Raw genomic sequence first — 17,684 nt, 5'->3', positions numbered from 1 at the left:
CCCTCCCTCCTGAGAAGCTTTGTACTATCACTTTACTATCACTCAATACACCTTGGTTTGCTGCCCACCAAAAGAAAAAAAAGAAGATTTTTTAATTTATTTGAGAGAGAGTGCGTGGGCAGACGGAGAGAGAGAAGCAGACTCCCAGCTGAGCAGGGAGCCCAACTCGGGGCTCCATCCCAGGGTCCTGGGATCATGACCCAAGCAGACACTTAACCAACTGAGCCACCCAGGTGCCCCTATATTAGTTTTTTGAATACTGTTGAAGGGACTGTAAATTAATTTAATTTAGTGCAAAGTTTGTTTTGTTTTGTTTTTTTAAGATTTTATTTATTTATTTGACAGAGAAAGAGCACAAGCAGGGGAAGAGGGAGAGGGAGAAGCAGGCTCCCCGCTGAGCAGGGAGCCCGATGTGGGGCTCAATCCAAGGACCCCAGGATCATGACCTGAGCTGAAGGCAGACGCTAAACGGACTGAGCCACCCAGGCGCCCCTTTAGCGCAGTTTTAAGGAAAAGATGAGCAGCAGTGGTTTCAAACTGCTGGTTGTGGTCAGCATTTTACAAACTGAAGTCAAATAGAAAATACCAACAGTAAAAAGTATTGTTTTGTGAAACTTGTTTCAGTTCTGTAGACACGTACTGGGTCTTAATATAAAAATGACTAACTCGGGGCTCCTGGCTGGCTCAGTCGGTTAAGTGTCCAGCTCTTGATTTCGGCTCCGGTCATGATGTCAGGGTTGTGGGATTGAGCCCCACGTCAGGCCTTCTTAAGATTCTCTCTCTCCCTCTTCCTCTGCCGCCCACCCCCAGTCACTTAATGTAAATGGTATTCAGACAAATTTGAGGGACGCCTGTGTCTCCCTTTGCCTGCCACTCCCCCTGCTTGTGCCCTCTCTCTCTGACAAATAAATAATATATTTTTTTAAGTAAAAAAGAAAAGAAGAAAATTGAAAGCCGTAGGACTAGAAAAAGATGGAGGAAAGAGGTGGTCGTCCTATTATTCTCTTTTTCTCTTACTGTCTCACACTTTTGTTTTTTTACCCAGTTGCTTATTCTTTGGATCTAACCACATTGTTCAAATTCTTTACTACTGTTTCTTTACCAGAAGAGTGAAAATAAGTGTGTTTCATTGGCAGTGTAGTTTTTATAGCATTAACCTGTTTTTTAATTAATTTATTTATTATTTACATTTTTAAAATTTGAGTATAATTTACATACAGTATTACATTAGTATCAGGTGTACAACACAATGATTCCACTTCTCTGTATGTCATGGTGTGTTCACCACAGGTGTAGCTGCCATCCGTCACCATACAACGCTCTTACAGTATTACTGACTGTATTCCTTACGCTGCACCTTTTATCCCCGTGACTTACTCGTTCCATAACTGGATGCCTGTATCTTCCCCTCCCCTTCACCCATTTTGCCCATCCCTTCCCTCCCCTCTTCCCTTTGGCAGTCATCAGTTCTCCACAGGTCTGATTCTGCCTTTTGTTTGTTTACTCATTTGTTTATTTAGAGTCCAGATATGAGTGAAATCATATGGCAGTTCAAGAAGGTTCCCCAAGACACAAAAGTGAAAGCTGACTATCCTTAAAGATTACTCCCGGGGTGCCTGGGTGGCTTAGTCCGTTAAGCGTCAGACTCCGATTTCTGCTTGGGTCATGATCTCACAGTCATGAGATTGAGCCCTGAGTCTGGCTCCATGCTCAGTGTGGAGTCTGCTTGATATTCTTTCTCTCCCTTTCCCTTCTGCTCACGTGTGCGTGCACGCGCGTGCTCGCTCTCAAAATAAATACATAAAATCTTAAAAAAGGTTCTCTCTCTCCCTTGCCCTCTGCCCCTCCCTGCTAAAAAAAACCCAAAAACCCACAACAACAAAGAACAAGGCTACATTTGGATCACTCAGATTTCATTTATTTCCATTTCTCCCCGAAGGTCTGTGTCCAGCATTTGCTGTGCTATAGATAGGGACTGTCTAGCAACTGTTTAGTATAAGTTAAGCATAAATTGAAAAGAACTTAATAAATTGGTTAGGGGGAAGTGAGTACAGGATGGAGAATAGATGATATAAACTTTGCGTTAAATTGTAAGAACTAAAAAGATGTACCATTCATTGCCTATTACTGAAACATGGAAGACCAAAGGACGGGGGAATAAAAGAAAGAAGGAAAGTAATTTCACTTAAAAAAATTGATACATAGTTTCTAGTACTTAGAATAGTGTCTGGCACTAGTAGGTACTCAATAAATATTTGAACGAATAATTGAAGTTTTCTTTTTAGAAAGGGAGTTACCAGTACCTCAGGAAACTTGTGTTCTACTTACCGGCTGGTTCATACCTAGTTTAGAAGAATGTATTCTGAGAGTGTAGTTCATTAGAATCATGTTTGGCTAAATAAGATGTGGGCTTTTTCTAAGAATTCAAAACCTTGTATGTTTTGACTTTAACTGAGAATACCATTAATTTTTTTTTTTTTTAAGATTTTATTTATTTGTTAGCACAAGCAGGGGGAGCGGCAGGCAGAGGGACAAGTAGGCTCCCCCCGGAGCAAGGAGCCCGATGTGGGACTCAGTCCCAGGACTCTGGGATCATGATCTGAGCCAAAGGCAGCCACTTAACCAACTGAGCCACCCAGGCATCCCGAGAATAGCAATTTTAGAAATTGTCTATGTTAAAGAAAACGACAGTGATGAGTCTTTTGGATTTGGTATACAGAAGAGTTTGCATGCCTAGATGTTGTCCGTGCCTTTATGATGATTCATTTAGTCCTTGTTTTGTCATGGCAAATACTCAAGGGTCAAAATGAAATTAAAAACAACAACTGCGTAGACAGGTTTACAAGCCAGTCGGTCTATCCAGTGTATAGGCTTGTGTAGTTACCATTCGGCTGCTAGCTTCTGTAGCAGATGCTGTGGAATAGACGGTGGACTATAATCACAGGGCAATAGTGAGATTTCCGCCTGCTAGAGGCTACTGTGTACCAATTACTACTTTCTAATAATCCGTAGGAACCCTAAGCTTATCTCAGTGCAGCTGCTAAAACCCAAACAGCCTCAAAACATTTATTCTTTTTAGAATAATAAAATAATAGAATTGATTTGGAGGAGATAAAGGTCAGCTTGTCCAACCCTGAACTGATGATTAAATCTCTTTATGGAGCAGGCCTAACAAGACTTTGCTTCAGACAAACATCCTCATTTCCTTTACTTCCTCTTCAGATGGCATGACTCCAGGTCCCCTCACTCTTTACTTAGATTCCTAAAGTCCTCTCTCTCTCTCTTTTAATTTAAAAGATTTTCTTTTTATTTATGAAAGAGAGAGTGAGCGGGGGGAAGAGCAGAGGAAAAGGGACAAGCAGGTTCCGCACTAAGTGCGGAGCTCAATGTGGGGGTCGATCCCACAGCCCTAAGATCAGGACCTGGGACAAAACCAAGAGTCAGACACTTAACTGAGCCACCCAGTCGCCCCTTAAAGTCCTCCTTTTAAAAGTCCGCGCTCAGAACTAAGCACAGTACTCAAGTGTAGTCTGATTTGCATAGAGAAGAATGTCATTTCCCTTATCAGACTTTGTTTTTAACAAAACCTGCTATCAGCATTTTTGGCAGCCGTGTTACACCGTTTGTCTCATTGAAATAGATTGCAAAGTCCTAGTCTATCTCACATGTATTGGCCCATTTTGCTGTTTTTAGTTCTAAGTGCGTGATGTTATATTTATCCTTATTAAATCTTACCTCGTTAGATTTAGCCTCCTGTTCCAGCCAATTAGAATTACTTTAAAAGTTGATTCTATCGTACGGGATATTTGCTTTCTCATCCTATCATTTATATATTTGATCATCGTCCTCTTCAGTGTCCTCATCCAAGTCATTTTTTCTTAAAAATTTTAAAAAAGATTTTTATTTATTTATTTGAGATAGAGAGCAAGAGCAGGGAACAGAAGGAGAAGCGGGTTCCCCACTGAGCAGGGATCCCAATACAGGGCTCGATCCCAGAACGCCGGGATCACACCCTGAGCCGAAGGCAGATGCTTAACGACTGAGCCACCCAGGCGCCCCCAGAGTGGGTTTTCCTAATCAATGCTCAGTTTACCTCTGAGAAGGAGTAGACTTTTGAATTTCCAAAATTGTTGCTTACTTAATCTGTTACTGTTTTGCTATAGACAGGGTCCTAGAACTGTGCTCACCAGTGACCTTTAGCCTCCATCTCTAGGAATGTGGAACTGAATGGTGCTCTTGCTCCCACAGCAGAGAAAAAGAAATGCAGTGTAGCAAGAACATGAGTAATTCAAATATATTTGAGGTTTTTGGATCTTAAAATCTCTCTCTTTTTTTTAAAAGGTTTTATTTTATTTATTCGACAGGGAGAGCCACAGAGCACAAGCGGGGGTGGGGGGTAGGGAGGATGGCAGAGGGAGAGAGAGAAGCAGGCTCCCCGCAGAGCAGGGAACCCCCTGTGGGCCTCGATCCCAGGATCCCGGGATCATAACATGAGCCGAAGGAAGGCAGATACTCAACCGACTGAGCCACCCAGGCACCCCAAGATCTTAAAATCTCTGATGAGAAAATATAGTTTTGTGTATTTGGCTGTTTTGTGTTTTTTTGGTGTTTTTTTTTTTAAGATTTTATTTTAAAGATTTTATTTATTTATTCGACAGAGAGACAGCCAGCGAGAGAGGGAACACAGGCAGGGGGAGTGGCAGAGGAAGATGCAGGCTCCCAGCAGAGGAGCCTGATGTGGGGCTCGATCCCATAACGCTGGGATCACGCCCTGAGCTGAAGGCAGACGCTTAACTGCTGTGCCACCCAGGTGCCCCATGGTTTGGCTGTTTAGAGTAAGCTAATTTTAGGGGTAACTTTTAGAGTCATTTTTAAAATTTCAGCATCAAATTGCTTAGTCATGAGGGATTAGGTGTAAAGCCACATTATATTGAGAAGACTAGGGACTATTGCTATGTATTAACCTTGCTAGGCAGTAATATTTGAGAAGAAAAAAAAAACCACCCTACATTCTAAAAGTTTGAGCTGTTGCTGTGTTGCAAAATCCGATTTGCCTTGATTCCTGATAATCTTCCCTAATCTTTCAAGGCGTCGTCAGCTGTGGTGTATTTGAGAATGATAGGTATCGAGATACTTGTTGAGAATGATAAGGCAACAAAGTCTCCCAAAGACTAGCACCATGTTTCTGAAGTTTTGTAGTGTTTTGCTTTATTTTCTGTACTATTTGTTGTGGGAGGATTGGTAGCTTCCTGATTTTGAGAAATGGAAGAACTGGGTTAGTACTTTTCTAGGAAACCCAGTGCTTCCACAGTTTTATATAGTCTCGAGGGATCCGTAGTATGTTTCACCTGACAATATAGACAGAAAGAAGGATTCCTCACCTTCTCCACTCAACCCCAGTCCTTTGAGCAAAGCACACACACCTCCAGACCTCAGGGAGAGGAAAGCACCCTTTGCTTTTCTAGCCTTTGAAATACTTTTTAGCAACAAGAAACTTGTGTTTCATAAAAACTGGTTTGCATCTCAGGTTATTCAACTAATAACCTATAGCCTTGCTATTTAGACACCAGCAGAAAGAGAAGTTTCTTTCTTTTCTCTTCCCTCCCCCAGCGCCCCCCCTTTTTTAAGCATTTATGCCATTAAATGTTTATTAATCCTATGTGGATTGTTAAGACAATAATCAGAAAATTTTCTGCTTATTTTGTTTTCCATAAGAATTTATAATGTTTCTAAAATTTATAGGCATTCAGCCATTTTCCTGTCAATGGTGGTTTTTGCCTGAATGTAATGATTCCGTAATGTTTGGGGAGAATGTCTCCTGCCGAGGGTGCGTATAAAGAATTGCCATGTAACCCACACACTTAGCGTTCTATAGAACATTTTTATCTCCCCAGAAAGTTCCCTTGTATATCATCCAAGTCAGTCTCTGCCTGCCAGGAAACCACTGTTCTCCTTAGCTTTGCCTGTTTGAGAACATCATATAAATGGAATCATACATTATATATTCTTTTTATCTAGCTGCTTCTGTTCAGTATTATGTCTGCGCGATGCATCCATGTTGTTGCATCCGTTTGCTTTGCTGACTGGTATTCCATTGTGGGAATATGCCACAGTTTGTGCGTCCCGTTCTCTTGATTACAAACATTTGGATTCTCTCCCATTTTTGCTTTTATGCTGTGAGCATTTATGTACAAGCCTTGAGTGGACTTATATTTTCGTTTCTCTTGGATAAACACCTATGAGTAGAATTGTTGGATCAAAGGGCAGATAGATGTTTACTTTTATAAGAAACAGCCAAACCTTTTTCTAAATTGGCTGTGTTATTTTACACTCCCACTGGCAAAGGGTAGGAGTTCTGGCTGTTCCACATCCTTGCTAGCTTTTGGGTTGTCATTCTTTTTCACTTTAGCTGTTCTGGTGAATACAGGTACAAATTCTATAAGTGAATCAAAATACATTTTTGTAAAAGATTATTTATTTGAGAGGGAGAGCGAGAGAGAGCGAGAGAGGGAGTGTGCGCACGCGCGAGCACGAGTGGGGGGAGGAGCGGAGGGAGAGGGAGGAGCGGAGGGAGAGGGAGGAGCGGAGGGAGAGGGAGGAGCGGAGGGAGAGGGAGGAGCGGAGGGAGAGGGAGGAGCGGAGGGAGAGGGAGGAGCGGAGGGAGAGGGAGAAGCGGCTTTCCTGCCAAGCAGGTTGCCGCAGGAGGGCCTCAATCCCAGAACTCCAGGATCATGACCTGAGCCCAAGGCAGACGCTTAACTGACTGAGCCGCCCACGCGCCCCTAATTTGGTACATCTCTTAAGATTCTTTTAAAGGTTCGTCTGGGGCGAATGTTAATCGCAGCAGTAGGTCTCCAGGATAGGGCCCAGGATATTCTTTGCCACTAATCCGTGGCTAGAGTTTATGAGGGAAAATTAATGTTAATCCTGTACATCAATTTTAGTCCCTTGTGGTTTCCAGAATATTTTCTCACATATTTACTCTAGATAGCAAATGTGATTCCCGTTTTATAGATGAAGGAATGAAGACTAGAAAGCTTGTCTAAGATTTGCCTAAGGCTTTTAGGGACTGAAACATAGCACTTTTAGTTAGTTGTATTCCACAGAATGTAAGCTGGCCTTGAAATACATCCTGCTCATTGATTTGTCCTTTTCAAGTGGCTTCTAGGAATTCTGAATCTGGTTTTAGTCCCTAGAGTAGATCAGCTGATATGGTTATAGAGATACCTGCAGTTGGTGCCTTTCGAAGAACAAATACATTACTGAGTGTCCTAAATGGACATTTCGGAACTCTGCGTATAATTTTCAGAGCCCTTCTAGGAACCCCTGTGTAAACAGTTTTAGCAGTGAGTATCTGTCATTGCCCACGTTGTTGTGGTGAGGGGTAGTACAGCAGGTAGTCTGAACCGAATGGTTGGGAAGAGACTTCATCAAAGTGAGTAGTGTTTATAGTTTTCCAAACCCAATTGCAGTCACCTTGTCCAACACAAGTCCGCTTTTGCAACACGGTCGGCTGTTAACATAAGTTGTTTGCTTTATTTCAGTGATGTCCTTGCGTTGCCCATTTTTAAGCAAGAAGAGTCAAGTTTGCCCCCTGATAATGAGAATAAAATCCTGCCTTTTCAATATGTGCTCTGTGCTGCCACCTCTCCAGCAGTGAAACTCCATGATGAAACCCTGACATATCTCAATCAAGGTCAGCTGCTTCATTATTTGTTAGTATTATTGAAGATCTGATGGATTGATGATATTTTATTAGGTGTACTTATATGTAAAAAGTACATCTTTCTAGTGTGACCTGTCAGAGTTGAAGCCTTATATCAAAGATTTTCACTTTCATGTCATATTTGATGTATCTCACTGACTTCTTTTGTGTACCTGCCCAGTTTTAGCTCTTATCTCCCTCTTTCTTTCTAATCCTTACCCAGCTCTATTCACCAATTGTGTGACCTTGGACAAGTTACTTAAACTCTTTACATTTCAATTCCTTTATCTGTAAAAATGGGATTGATAATACTTTTGAGACTTGTATCGATTAATGATATAATATATGAAAACACTTAGCACTGTGCCTGGCATATAGTAAAGGATTATAGTTGTTACTAATACTAATAATATTATATTCAGTCAGCTGAATTTTATCCTTTCTGAATCTTGCAGAGTTAATTTATGATGAATATAATATATAGCTACTTTTTCTTCCAGGACAGTCTTATGAAATTCGTATGCTAGACAATAGGAAACTTGGAGAACTTCCAGAAATTAATGGCAAGTTGGTAAAGGTAAAAGAAAATGAAAAAATCATTCCTCTGCACAATGTCCTTTTACTGACCCTTTTTGGGTAATGTTCGTTTGCTTCTTTGCTACTACCATTTGCTGGCAGGGTGGTAAACTGTTATTTCTTTGGAGTGAGAGTGAGCCCCCCCATTCACATGGATTTTTTTCAGAGCTGCAAAAACAGAAGGCTTATTACTCCATGTCAAAGTTGTCTCCTGGTTCAGTGAAGTTCTTTGGGGTGGAATAGAGTGACCTCCTTGAGATTTTTAGAGAAACTCCAGTCTTTCATTGGATGTGTGGTCTAGTAGCAAGAAAAACAAAAACTACTGTTGACAAATAGCAGTTTCCTTAGTCTAGACTTACAGCAATGGATTCACAGCACAATTGGGACAGAGGAATTTGGTCAGCAACTATAAAAGTTAGTGGGAGGGATATTAATAACCACCTTCACAAAGTAAGAATAACAAAAGGAAAGTTGACAGATACAACCCCAGCTCACTCTCAGTGCTTGACTGGTGGGTTAGCAAGCAGGGAACTTGGTGAAGAGCTGAGCTGGCTATTACATGGTAACAGTAGAGACAGGTAGGAATGCTTCTCGTAGGAGTCCTTTATGCCCGGTCCATGAGGACTGATGTTTAAGCCAAGTTTTAAATATGGTACCACTTAACTATAAAGATTGTATCTGAGCAATTATAAAATTTACCCTCAAATAGAGTTTGGTATGGTATGGGTTTTAGAGTGAAACAGATCTTAAGAAAAATAATTTCACATTGTATCTGGAAACCAACTGGAGGTGACTTCTGATAGTTTTCCTTTATCAGCGCTGATCTTTAAAGGATCCTATTATCATTCGATTTTGTTGCTTCCGTTTAGAGTATATTCCGTGTAGTGTTCCATGACCGGCGGCTCCAGTATACTGAACATCAGCAGCTGGAGGGCTGGAGGTGGAACCGACCTGGAGATAGAATTCTTGACATTGGTGAGTTAAGGGAATCTCTTGCCCAGGAAATGCCTTTAAGTATGGTCTGAGAATTGGTTTTCCTTCCTTGATGTTTACGTTGACTCAGAGTGCCTCAGGGGCTCAATTAGCATAAACCCGGAAGTATTTATTGACTAAACATAAAAAAAATTACTGGGATGTTAATACCAAAATTGAAGTTGGAAGTGTAGACAATTCAGTTCCGTAACATTTGCACATCTATTACTTTAGGGTGATTTTATTTTGTTTTTGTTTGTTTTAATGTAGTTGTGGTAAAATACACATAACATAAAAGTTACAATTATGAAACATTTTAAAGTAAATTCAGTGACATTAAGTACATTCACATTATGTAGCCATCACTACCATCCATCTCCAGAACTTTTGTCATCTTGCAAAACTGAAACTCTGTACCCATTAAACAATAACTCCCTATTCTCCCTATTCCCTCTTCTCCCCAGCCCCTGGCCACCACCGTTCTACTTTTTGTCCATATGACCTTGATTACTCCAGGTGCCTCATATAAGTGAAATCATCCAGTGTGTGTCTTTTTTGTGATTGGCTTATTTCACTTAACCTAATCCTCAAGGTTCATCCGTATAGCAGTATGCATCAGAATTTTCCTCCTTTTAAAGACTGTATAATATTCCGTTGTGTGTGTGTACCACATTTGGTTTATCTGTTCATCCTTTAGTAGATACTTGGGTTGATTCTACCTTTTGGTTATTGTGAATAATGCAGCTTATGGACGTGGGTATACAGATATTTAGTTCAGTCTCTGCTTTCAGTTCTGGGTATATACCCAGAAATGGGACTGCTAGATCATATATGGTAATTCTATTTTGAATTTTGGGGGAACTGCCATACTGTTTCCACAGCAGCTGCGTATTTTACATTCTCATCAGAAGTGAACAAGGGTTCTAAATGCTCTACCTCCTTGCCAACACGTGCTATTCTCTATTTTTTTTTAATAGTCGCCATCTTAATGAATGTGAAGTGGCTGATTGTGGTTTTGATTTCTACTTCTCTAATGATTAGTGATGTTGGGCATCTTTTTGTGTATTTTTTGGCCATGTATGTATCTTCTCTGGAGAAATGTGTATTCGAGTCCTTTCCTCACTTTTGAATCTGGTTGGTTGGTTTTGTTGTTATTGAGTTGTGAGTTGTAGGCATTCTTTATATATTCTGGATATTAACCCCATATCAGATAGATGATTTGCAATATTTTCTTTCCTTCTTTGTGGGTTGTCTTTTCACCGTGTTGATAATGTCCTTTGATGCGTAAAAGTCTTACATTTTGATGTAGTCCGGCTTATTTACTAATTTTATTGCCTTGCCTATGCTTTTGGTGTCATACCTAAGAATATTGCAAAACCCAACGAAGCTTTTCCTGGTTTAGGTGTTTGATCCATTTTTTAGTTGATTTTTGTATATGGTATAAGGTAAGAGTTTGCCTTCATTCCTTGTATGTGGATATTGTTTTCCCAACACCATTTGTTGAAACAACCGTCCTTGCCCCACTGAATGGTCTTGGCGACTTTGTCAACCATCATTTGACCTTGTATGTGAGGACTCATTTCTGGGCTCTCCATTGTATTCTCTTTGTCTATGTCTCCATCTTTATGCCAGTACCACACTGTTGATAACAATAATTTGTAGTACGTTTTGAAATCTGGAAATGTGACACTTCCAACTTTACTTTTCAGGATCGTTTTGGCTGTTCAGGATCTGATCATTTGTTTTGTGTGTCTGTAAGAGGGGCCAGGTTTTTTCCCCAAATGCTGCAAGTTCTTTTATTTCACTAATACCTGAGAGGCAGATTAGTGGTTCGTTTTACCTAAGTTAAGAGACCTGGGATTAGAATCTATGTCTCTTGATTTGCAATTTGGGTTTCTTCCCTACTGCTCTGCTAAATAGAGTAGAGTTTATTTTTCTTAAATCATAGGGCTTAAGGGAAGTTCCTTTACAAACATACATGTGGTCTCTCTTCATGAATGTACTTTTAATCCTGGCATCTATGTCTTTGATCTTTTATTGGTCATTATCTCCAACTAGTAAACACTGTTGTTTATCAAAAAAGTACCTACTAATTTTACCTGAGAAAACACTGACTCTTGTGCAGATATCCTGATACCCATTTGATAAAGTGACCTTAGGATAAATCCACTACAGCTCACACTGCTGGAGCCACCTTCTTGTCCGAACTGACAGTAAACAGTAGTATAGTGATAGTTACGATCATAAATATCAGCCCGGTTTTCTCTCCCCAGTTTGAATATCAGTAGGAGAAGTCAGGAAATGCTATTTGAGGAGAGGCTGTGTAGAATGGCAAGCAGCGTCCTGCTGGAGCTCGTTCAGGTTTGCTTCCCTCTTGAGTATCAGATTCGCTGCTCTGTTACAGGGCTATTTGATGACTTGAAGGCCAACATCGATCTTTATGCTAATTTTTTCCCACTTCTATCTGTAATACAATGCTTCTACCTTTATTCAGACACTCTGCTTTATCTTTCTGTAGCAATCCTGTTACTGTACTTCTATCAGTAACTCTAATCCTAAGACTGTAAGTGAAGCAGATAATATTACAATTTTCATGACACTAGAGCTAGCGTGTAGACTAAATCTATCTTTAAGTAGAATTTTGGCAGATTAAAAAGAAACTGTGTTTAAATTGTCTTATTTAAAAAACCTTTTAAAATGGAAAAAAGATACTCAGAAGGAAAGTACTTAGGTCAATTTTAGCTCTAAACAAACCTTTTCATTGGCAAAAAGAGGTTTAGGGCGTAATAACGTAAAAATCTTGGTAACTGGGGACCAATAATAAAACAATCAGTACTATCTTATTTAAACCCAGTAGCCCTCACAGTTGTTCAGTGATTACCATTTTGTTTCTCAGATATCCCAATGTCTGTTGGTATAATCGATCCTAGAGCCAATCCAACCCAACTGAATACAGTGGAGTTCCTGTGGGACCCGGCAAAGAGGACATCTGTGTTTATTCAGGTAGGGCACTGCAGATGGGGTTCCAGTTATGAGGAGCATTTCTTCCTACCAATGTGTTTCCTTTTTTTTTAAAAGATTTATTTATTTATTTATTTAGGAGAGAGAGATGCGAGCGCAAGCAGAGGGAGGGGCAGAGGGAGAGAGAGAATCCAAGCAGACTCCCCACTGAGCACACAGCCTGATGCAGGGCTTGATCCCAGGACGCTGAGATCATGACTAGGGCCAAAATCAAGAGTCAGATGCTTAACCTGCTGAGCCACCCAGCCTCCCCTGCCAGTTTGTTTCTTGAAGGATAAAACATGTTGAATTTGAAATTTTTATAGGGTTCCAGCCTGACTATCAAGTCCAGACTCCTCAATACTTGCCTGAGGGCAATGAGGAGTGCCTGAATTGCCCTTCTCATTTCCCCAATTTCTTTATTTGCATGACAGAACAAACAAACAAAAAAGTTGCTTGCTAATGGCTGTATAATATTCCGTTCTTTGGGTGCACTATAACTTCCCTCTTATGTAGCATTTAGATTGTTCTAAATTTTCCCTATTACTTGTAAAGTTATTTTGAACATCTTTATGCTTAAAATTTGTTTTACATATCTGATGATGTCTGTTGGGCAGACTCCTTTAAAATTCTTATTTGTAATGGAGGCTGTGGTTTATTATGTCCCATTAGATAGTCACTATGTTAAGTAAACAGTTTGTGTACATGATTTTATTTAAAACTTTCAGCAGTAATCCTGTAGAGTAGAAATCGTTTTGAGACTTAGAAATGAACAACCTACCTAAGCTAATATTTGGTCAAAGTTTCACTGTTACGATTCACGAGGTCTTCACTTTGTGCGGTAGCAAGCGAGTCTTTGCAAACCTTTTTCCCACTGTTGCCTGTGCGCTTTCATATTTGCTGTTTTCCCAGCATGGATGTTGCCTCTGCTTTCTCAACTTTAACTTCAAGTCCAGGAAACTTACTAACAGAAATCATTTCTCGTTTATATTAACTGTATTCTCTGAAACAGTTAATGAATTTAGTTCCTCCCAGTAAGTGTTGTTAGCATTGGATCTGTATATTTACTTTGTTTCATTTTTTTAAAAAAAGATTTTATTTATTTATTTGACAAAGAGCGAGCCAGAGAGCACCAGCCGGGGGAAGGGCAGAGGTAGAGAGAGAAGCAGATTCCCCGCTGAGCAGGGAGTCCTGTGTGGGGCTCCGTCATGACCTGAGCTGAAGGCACTTAACTGACTGAGCCACCCAGGCGTCCCTACTTTGTTTCATTTGTAAATAATTAAGTTTCCTTATTTCCTCCATTAGAACATAACACTCTTTAACATCAAAAGGAGAGTAAAAGGGGTTTTTTAATTTTTTAATTTTTTTAAGGATTTTATCTATTTATTTAGAAAGAGAGAGTGAGAGAACACTCAAACACAAGCAGGGGGAGGGGCAGAGGGAGAGGGAGAGAGAATCTCAAGGAGGCTCCGCACTGAGTGTAGAGCATGACACAGGGCTTAATCTCACTATCCCGAGATCATGACCTGAACAGAAATCAAGAGTCGGATACTTAACCGAGACATCCCTCAAAGTTTTTCTTTTTCTTTTTTTTTTTTTTGCCCCCAAAGATTTTATTTATTTATTCGAGAGATGCAGAGGGAGCAGCAGGCTCCCCAAGGAGCAGGGAGCCCGATGTGGGACTCAATCCCAGGACCCCAGGATCATTTCCCGAGCTGAAGGCAGGTGCTCAACCGACTGAGCCACCCAGGAGCCCCTAAAAGTGTTTTTTTTTTTTTTTGAAGGTTTTATTTACATAGATGTTTTTAAGTAAAGTCTACGCCCAATGTGAGGCTCGAATTTATGACCCCGAGATCAAGAGTCCTATGCTCTACCGACTGAGCCAGCCAGGTGCTCCTAGCATAAAAGTTTTTTCTATAGGTGTTCGTAGTGTTTTTAAAGGTTTTGCTGTTAGTAGTTGCTCAAAAAATATCGTTGACTGATGTGGCTAGCTGGCGGTACTGCAACCTGGATGCTGTATTCTTCGTAGGTACACTGCATTAGCACGGAATTCACTATGAGGAAGCACGGAGGAGAAAAGGGAGTGCCGTTCCGAGTACAAATTGATACCTTCAAGGAAAATGAAAATGGGGAATATACTGAGCACTTACACTCCGCCAGCTGCCAGATCAAAGTCTTCAAGGTATTCCTGGGCCTCCTGCTGTCCCTTCTATCTTTCCCCCTCATCGTTTTAACATTAGCTACCAAGTCAGAAAGTCATCTTGTCTTTTCTCAACAACTGTGAAAATTCAGTCTAGGCTAGAGTCCTTGAGATAATTCCTGAGATGCCTGGAAATGAATTTATTTGGGGTTGGGCATGGGAGAAGAGGAACTTGGAAAGGGAGTTAGAGGCTAAAACATGGATTTTCACCGAAAGCTCTTAAAGTCTATTGAAATTACAAGCTCTTGTAAAAGCTCACAAAATTATGAAATGTTTATAGTTTTGGTTACGTTGGTACTTGACTTTCTTTTGTTAATTTGGTCTTTATTTGTTTTTATCATATGGATAAATGTATTCTCATTGCAAAAGATTCATTAATACTGAAGTATTCAGACCAAAGTGCCCCTTTACCAGTTTTACCCTGACTTCCCAACCTTTCCCAGAGATCGCAGCTATCATAATTTAGCACGTATCCTTCTAGTCCCCTTCTGTGCTTTTATATACGCATGTACATAAGTATATACGTATTTTCTAAAAACATCAGTATGGTTGTGTTGTATGAATTGGGGAGGCTCGCTTGTTTTCAGTTAGCTGTGTGCTGTAGAGATCTTTCCATGTCCATCGCTATGGATCTCTTACTCTTCTTCAACTCCATCACACTGTTAAATTTCCTATTTTCAGACTTAGATGCGAGGATGCCTCTTGTCTTTACATCATTGTACATACATCGTTGTTTTGCATGGGACTGTTTAAGCTTTTAGAAATAATATTGTTGGGTCAAAAGTCAGTCGATGAGTCAAAACAAAACATTTCTCTTTCCAGCCCAAAGGTGCAGACAGAAAGCAAAAAACGGATCGGGAGAAAATGGAGAAACGAACACCTCACGAAAAGGAGAAATACCAGCCTTCTTATGAGACAACTATACTCACAGAGGTGAAAGGATTTCTTTTGGTGATGATTTCAGTCGATACATTCTATTCTTAAAAGAAAATCCCATCATTTTGCATTATATACGTATATCAAATAGTTATGTTGTACACCTGATACTAATGCAATGTTGTGTGTCATTGCAAACAAACAAACATAACAAACCCATAATTCCTAGCCTGGTCAAGATTTACTTGTCCTGGGTATATTTTCTCTTAATTATAGGGCCCTCCGTGCAATTAAGATTTACTAGTCAAGATGTGCTATTCATGTAACGGTATTTTGGTGGGACACTAGGGTCAAATGTACTTTTTCAGTATTTAAGTTGTTCTTTGTTTTTAGTGTTCTCCATGGCCTGAGATCACATACGTCAACAATTCCCCATCACCTGGCTTCAACAGTTCTCACAGCAGTTTTTCTCTTGGGGAAGGGTAAGTGTGGGAAATGAAATGAGGTTGTATTTGTCCTAAATACGTCTTCTTTCATTATCTGCCCATGTAGAAGCTCTTTCTAAATCAGTACGTCCTATTCGGTCCTGCTTCGGTAGATCCGTAGATGAGCTGAGGTTTGGATTATCTTCGAAATGACTGAAGAGTTCTATGCAGTCCTTTCTCCTCTTTTTTCTTCCTACTAGAAAACAGCATTTAAAGAAAAAAAAAACAGCATTTATAGTTGGTTTTTAGTGATTCAGAGACTGATTTTTGGGCTTTTCACTTCTTGCTGTCACTGCTTATCTTGTGGTCATGTCACTTCCTGCGCATACTTTCACCAGTGGTCCTCAGGAACTGAAACACAGTTGTACAAACGCGAAAATCTGTTTTGTTACTTTTTTAAAAATTATTTCACTTTTTTAAAGATTTTATTTACTTATTTGACACAGAGAGAGTAGGTAGAGCGGCAGGCAGAGGAGGGAGAAGCAGGCTCCCTGCTGAGCAGAGAGCCTAACTTGGGGCTCGATCCCAGGACCCTGAGATCATGACCTGAGCCGAAGGCAGACACTTAATGGCTGAGCCACCCAGGCGCCCCAATATTGATTGCTTTTATGTTCTGATATTTTTGTTTCTATTCTTATAAATTTCTTACATTAAGTATTCTTCATGCCATAATTTATCTAGTGAATCCCAATTTACTGAAATTTTCATTTTTTTTCAATTTGTCCAATAATAAAAAATGTTGGAAATGAGAGTTTCTTCCCCTCTCCCCATAATCTTAATGTTAAATTAACAGATAATTGAAGTACTGACTATCAGACGAAGACTGCTTTGGGAGAGAGCACAGATTCCTTTAAATCTCTAGCTTGAGGGGCCCCTGGCTGGCTCAGTCGGTGGAGCCCTTGATCTCAGAGTTGGAGTTTGGGGCCCCATGTTGGGTGTAGAGATTACTTACAAATAAAATCTTAAAAGAAAAAAAATCTTTAGCTTGAGACTTACTATGAGGATGAAGAATGAGATGATGAACCCTAGTAGGTGTCGTGGACTCATCCTTTTCATTTTCAATGTTTCCTTAGAAATGGTTCACCAAACCACCAGCCAGAGCCACCCCCTCCAGTCACAGATGTAAGTCTAAAGTTAAATGTAAGTTATTTGCAATGTCTAATACTAATACTTTGATAAATGTGCAGTTCAGTAGAAATGCCCAACTTTTAAGGAATAATATTTATTCATTCATTAAACAGACATGTATTGAATTTTGACTATGAACTAGACACTATGCTGGGGACCAGGGATGTGAAACAAGTTAATGCAGGACCCCTGCATTTAAAGAGTTTATAGTCTAGTAAGAAAGATAAGGATGGAATCCCGTGGGCTTCTTGCACGGTCAGGGAAAGACTGATGAGGTATAAACAACTTCCAAGCAAACTAGGCCCGAGTGCGGGTGTGTTTAGCTCCGTATTACCTAATGATGTCAGAGAGAAATCTCTCTACTTACCAAAAAAGAAAAAAAATGCTTGCTTTCTCTTTTAGAACCTCTTGCCGACAACCACACCTCAGGAAGCTCAGCAGTGGTTGCATCGAAATCGTTTTTCTACGTTCACGAGGCTTTTTACAAACTTCTCAGGTTAAATTTATTTGTCCTTTTGTTCTTCCCAACACAGGATATTCCTTTACATTCTAGGGCCTCCTAGCATCCGTGTGAGGGGGTGTGTGTGTGTGTGGTGTGTGGTGTGTGTGCTGGGGAGGGAGAGGGAGGAAGGGAGGGAAGGAGGGAAGGAGAGATCTTCGTGCATTTTTAGGATTAAGTGAATTTCATAGAACCCTTCAGACTTTCTCACCAGCGGCATCTGTGCTGTGAAATACTTAAAAA

The 17,684-nt window shown here is 40.3% G+C and overlaps 1 protein-coding gene across 9 annotated transcripts in view; it reads left to right on the top strand.

The window, feature by feature from the left end:
* Positions 1–17,684, top strand: part of TFCP2 (transcription factor CP2) — a 48,607-nt gene that overhangs the window by 24,137 nt on the left and 6,786 nt on the right. For 6 of the 9 annotated variants that reach the window (XM_087855836.1, XM_087855835.1, XM_087855834.1 and 3 more), the window contains 9 exons: positions 7,545–7,696; positions 8,206–8,282; positions 9,151–9,256; positions 12,150–12,256; positions 14,283–14,435; positions 15,276–15,386; positions 15,723–15,811; positions 16,888–16,954; positions 17,345–17,438. In XM_087855836.1, coding sequence (XP_087711962.1) covers positions 7,545–7,696; positions 8,206–8,282; positions 9,151–9,256; positions 12,150–12,256; positions 14,283–14,435; positions 15,276–15,386; positions 15,723–15,811; positions 16,888–16,954; positions 17,345–17,438 — 956 coding nt within the window. The remainder of the gene's footprint in view (positions 1–7,544; positions 7,697–8,205; positions 8,283–9,150; positions 9,257–12,149; positions 12,257–14,282; positions 14,436–15,275; positions 15,387–15,722; positions 15,812–16,887; positions 16,955–17,344; positions 17,439–17,684) is intronic. The other 3 variants (XM_087855838.1, XM_045801041.2, XM_045801040.2) reach the window with 1 other exon arrangement.

Source organism: Ursus americanus, chromosome 25, assembly GCF_024610735.1.
Source record: "Ursus americanus isolate L20-20 chromosome 25, mUrsAme1.1.p, whole genome shotgun sequence".
NCBI classification, from domain to species: domain Eukaryota; kingdom Metazoa; phylum Chordata; class Mammalia; order Carnivora; family Ursidae; genus Ursus; species Ursus americanus.
This window is presented reverse-complemented; position numbering and strand designations above follow the sequence as displayed.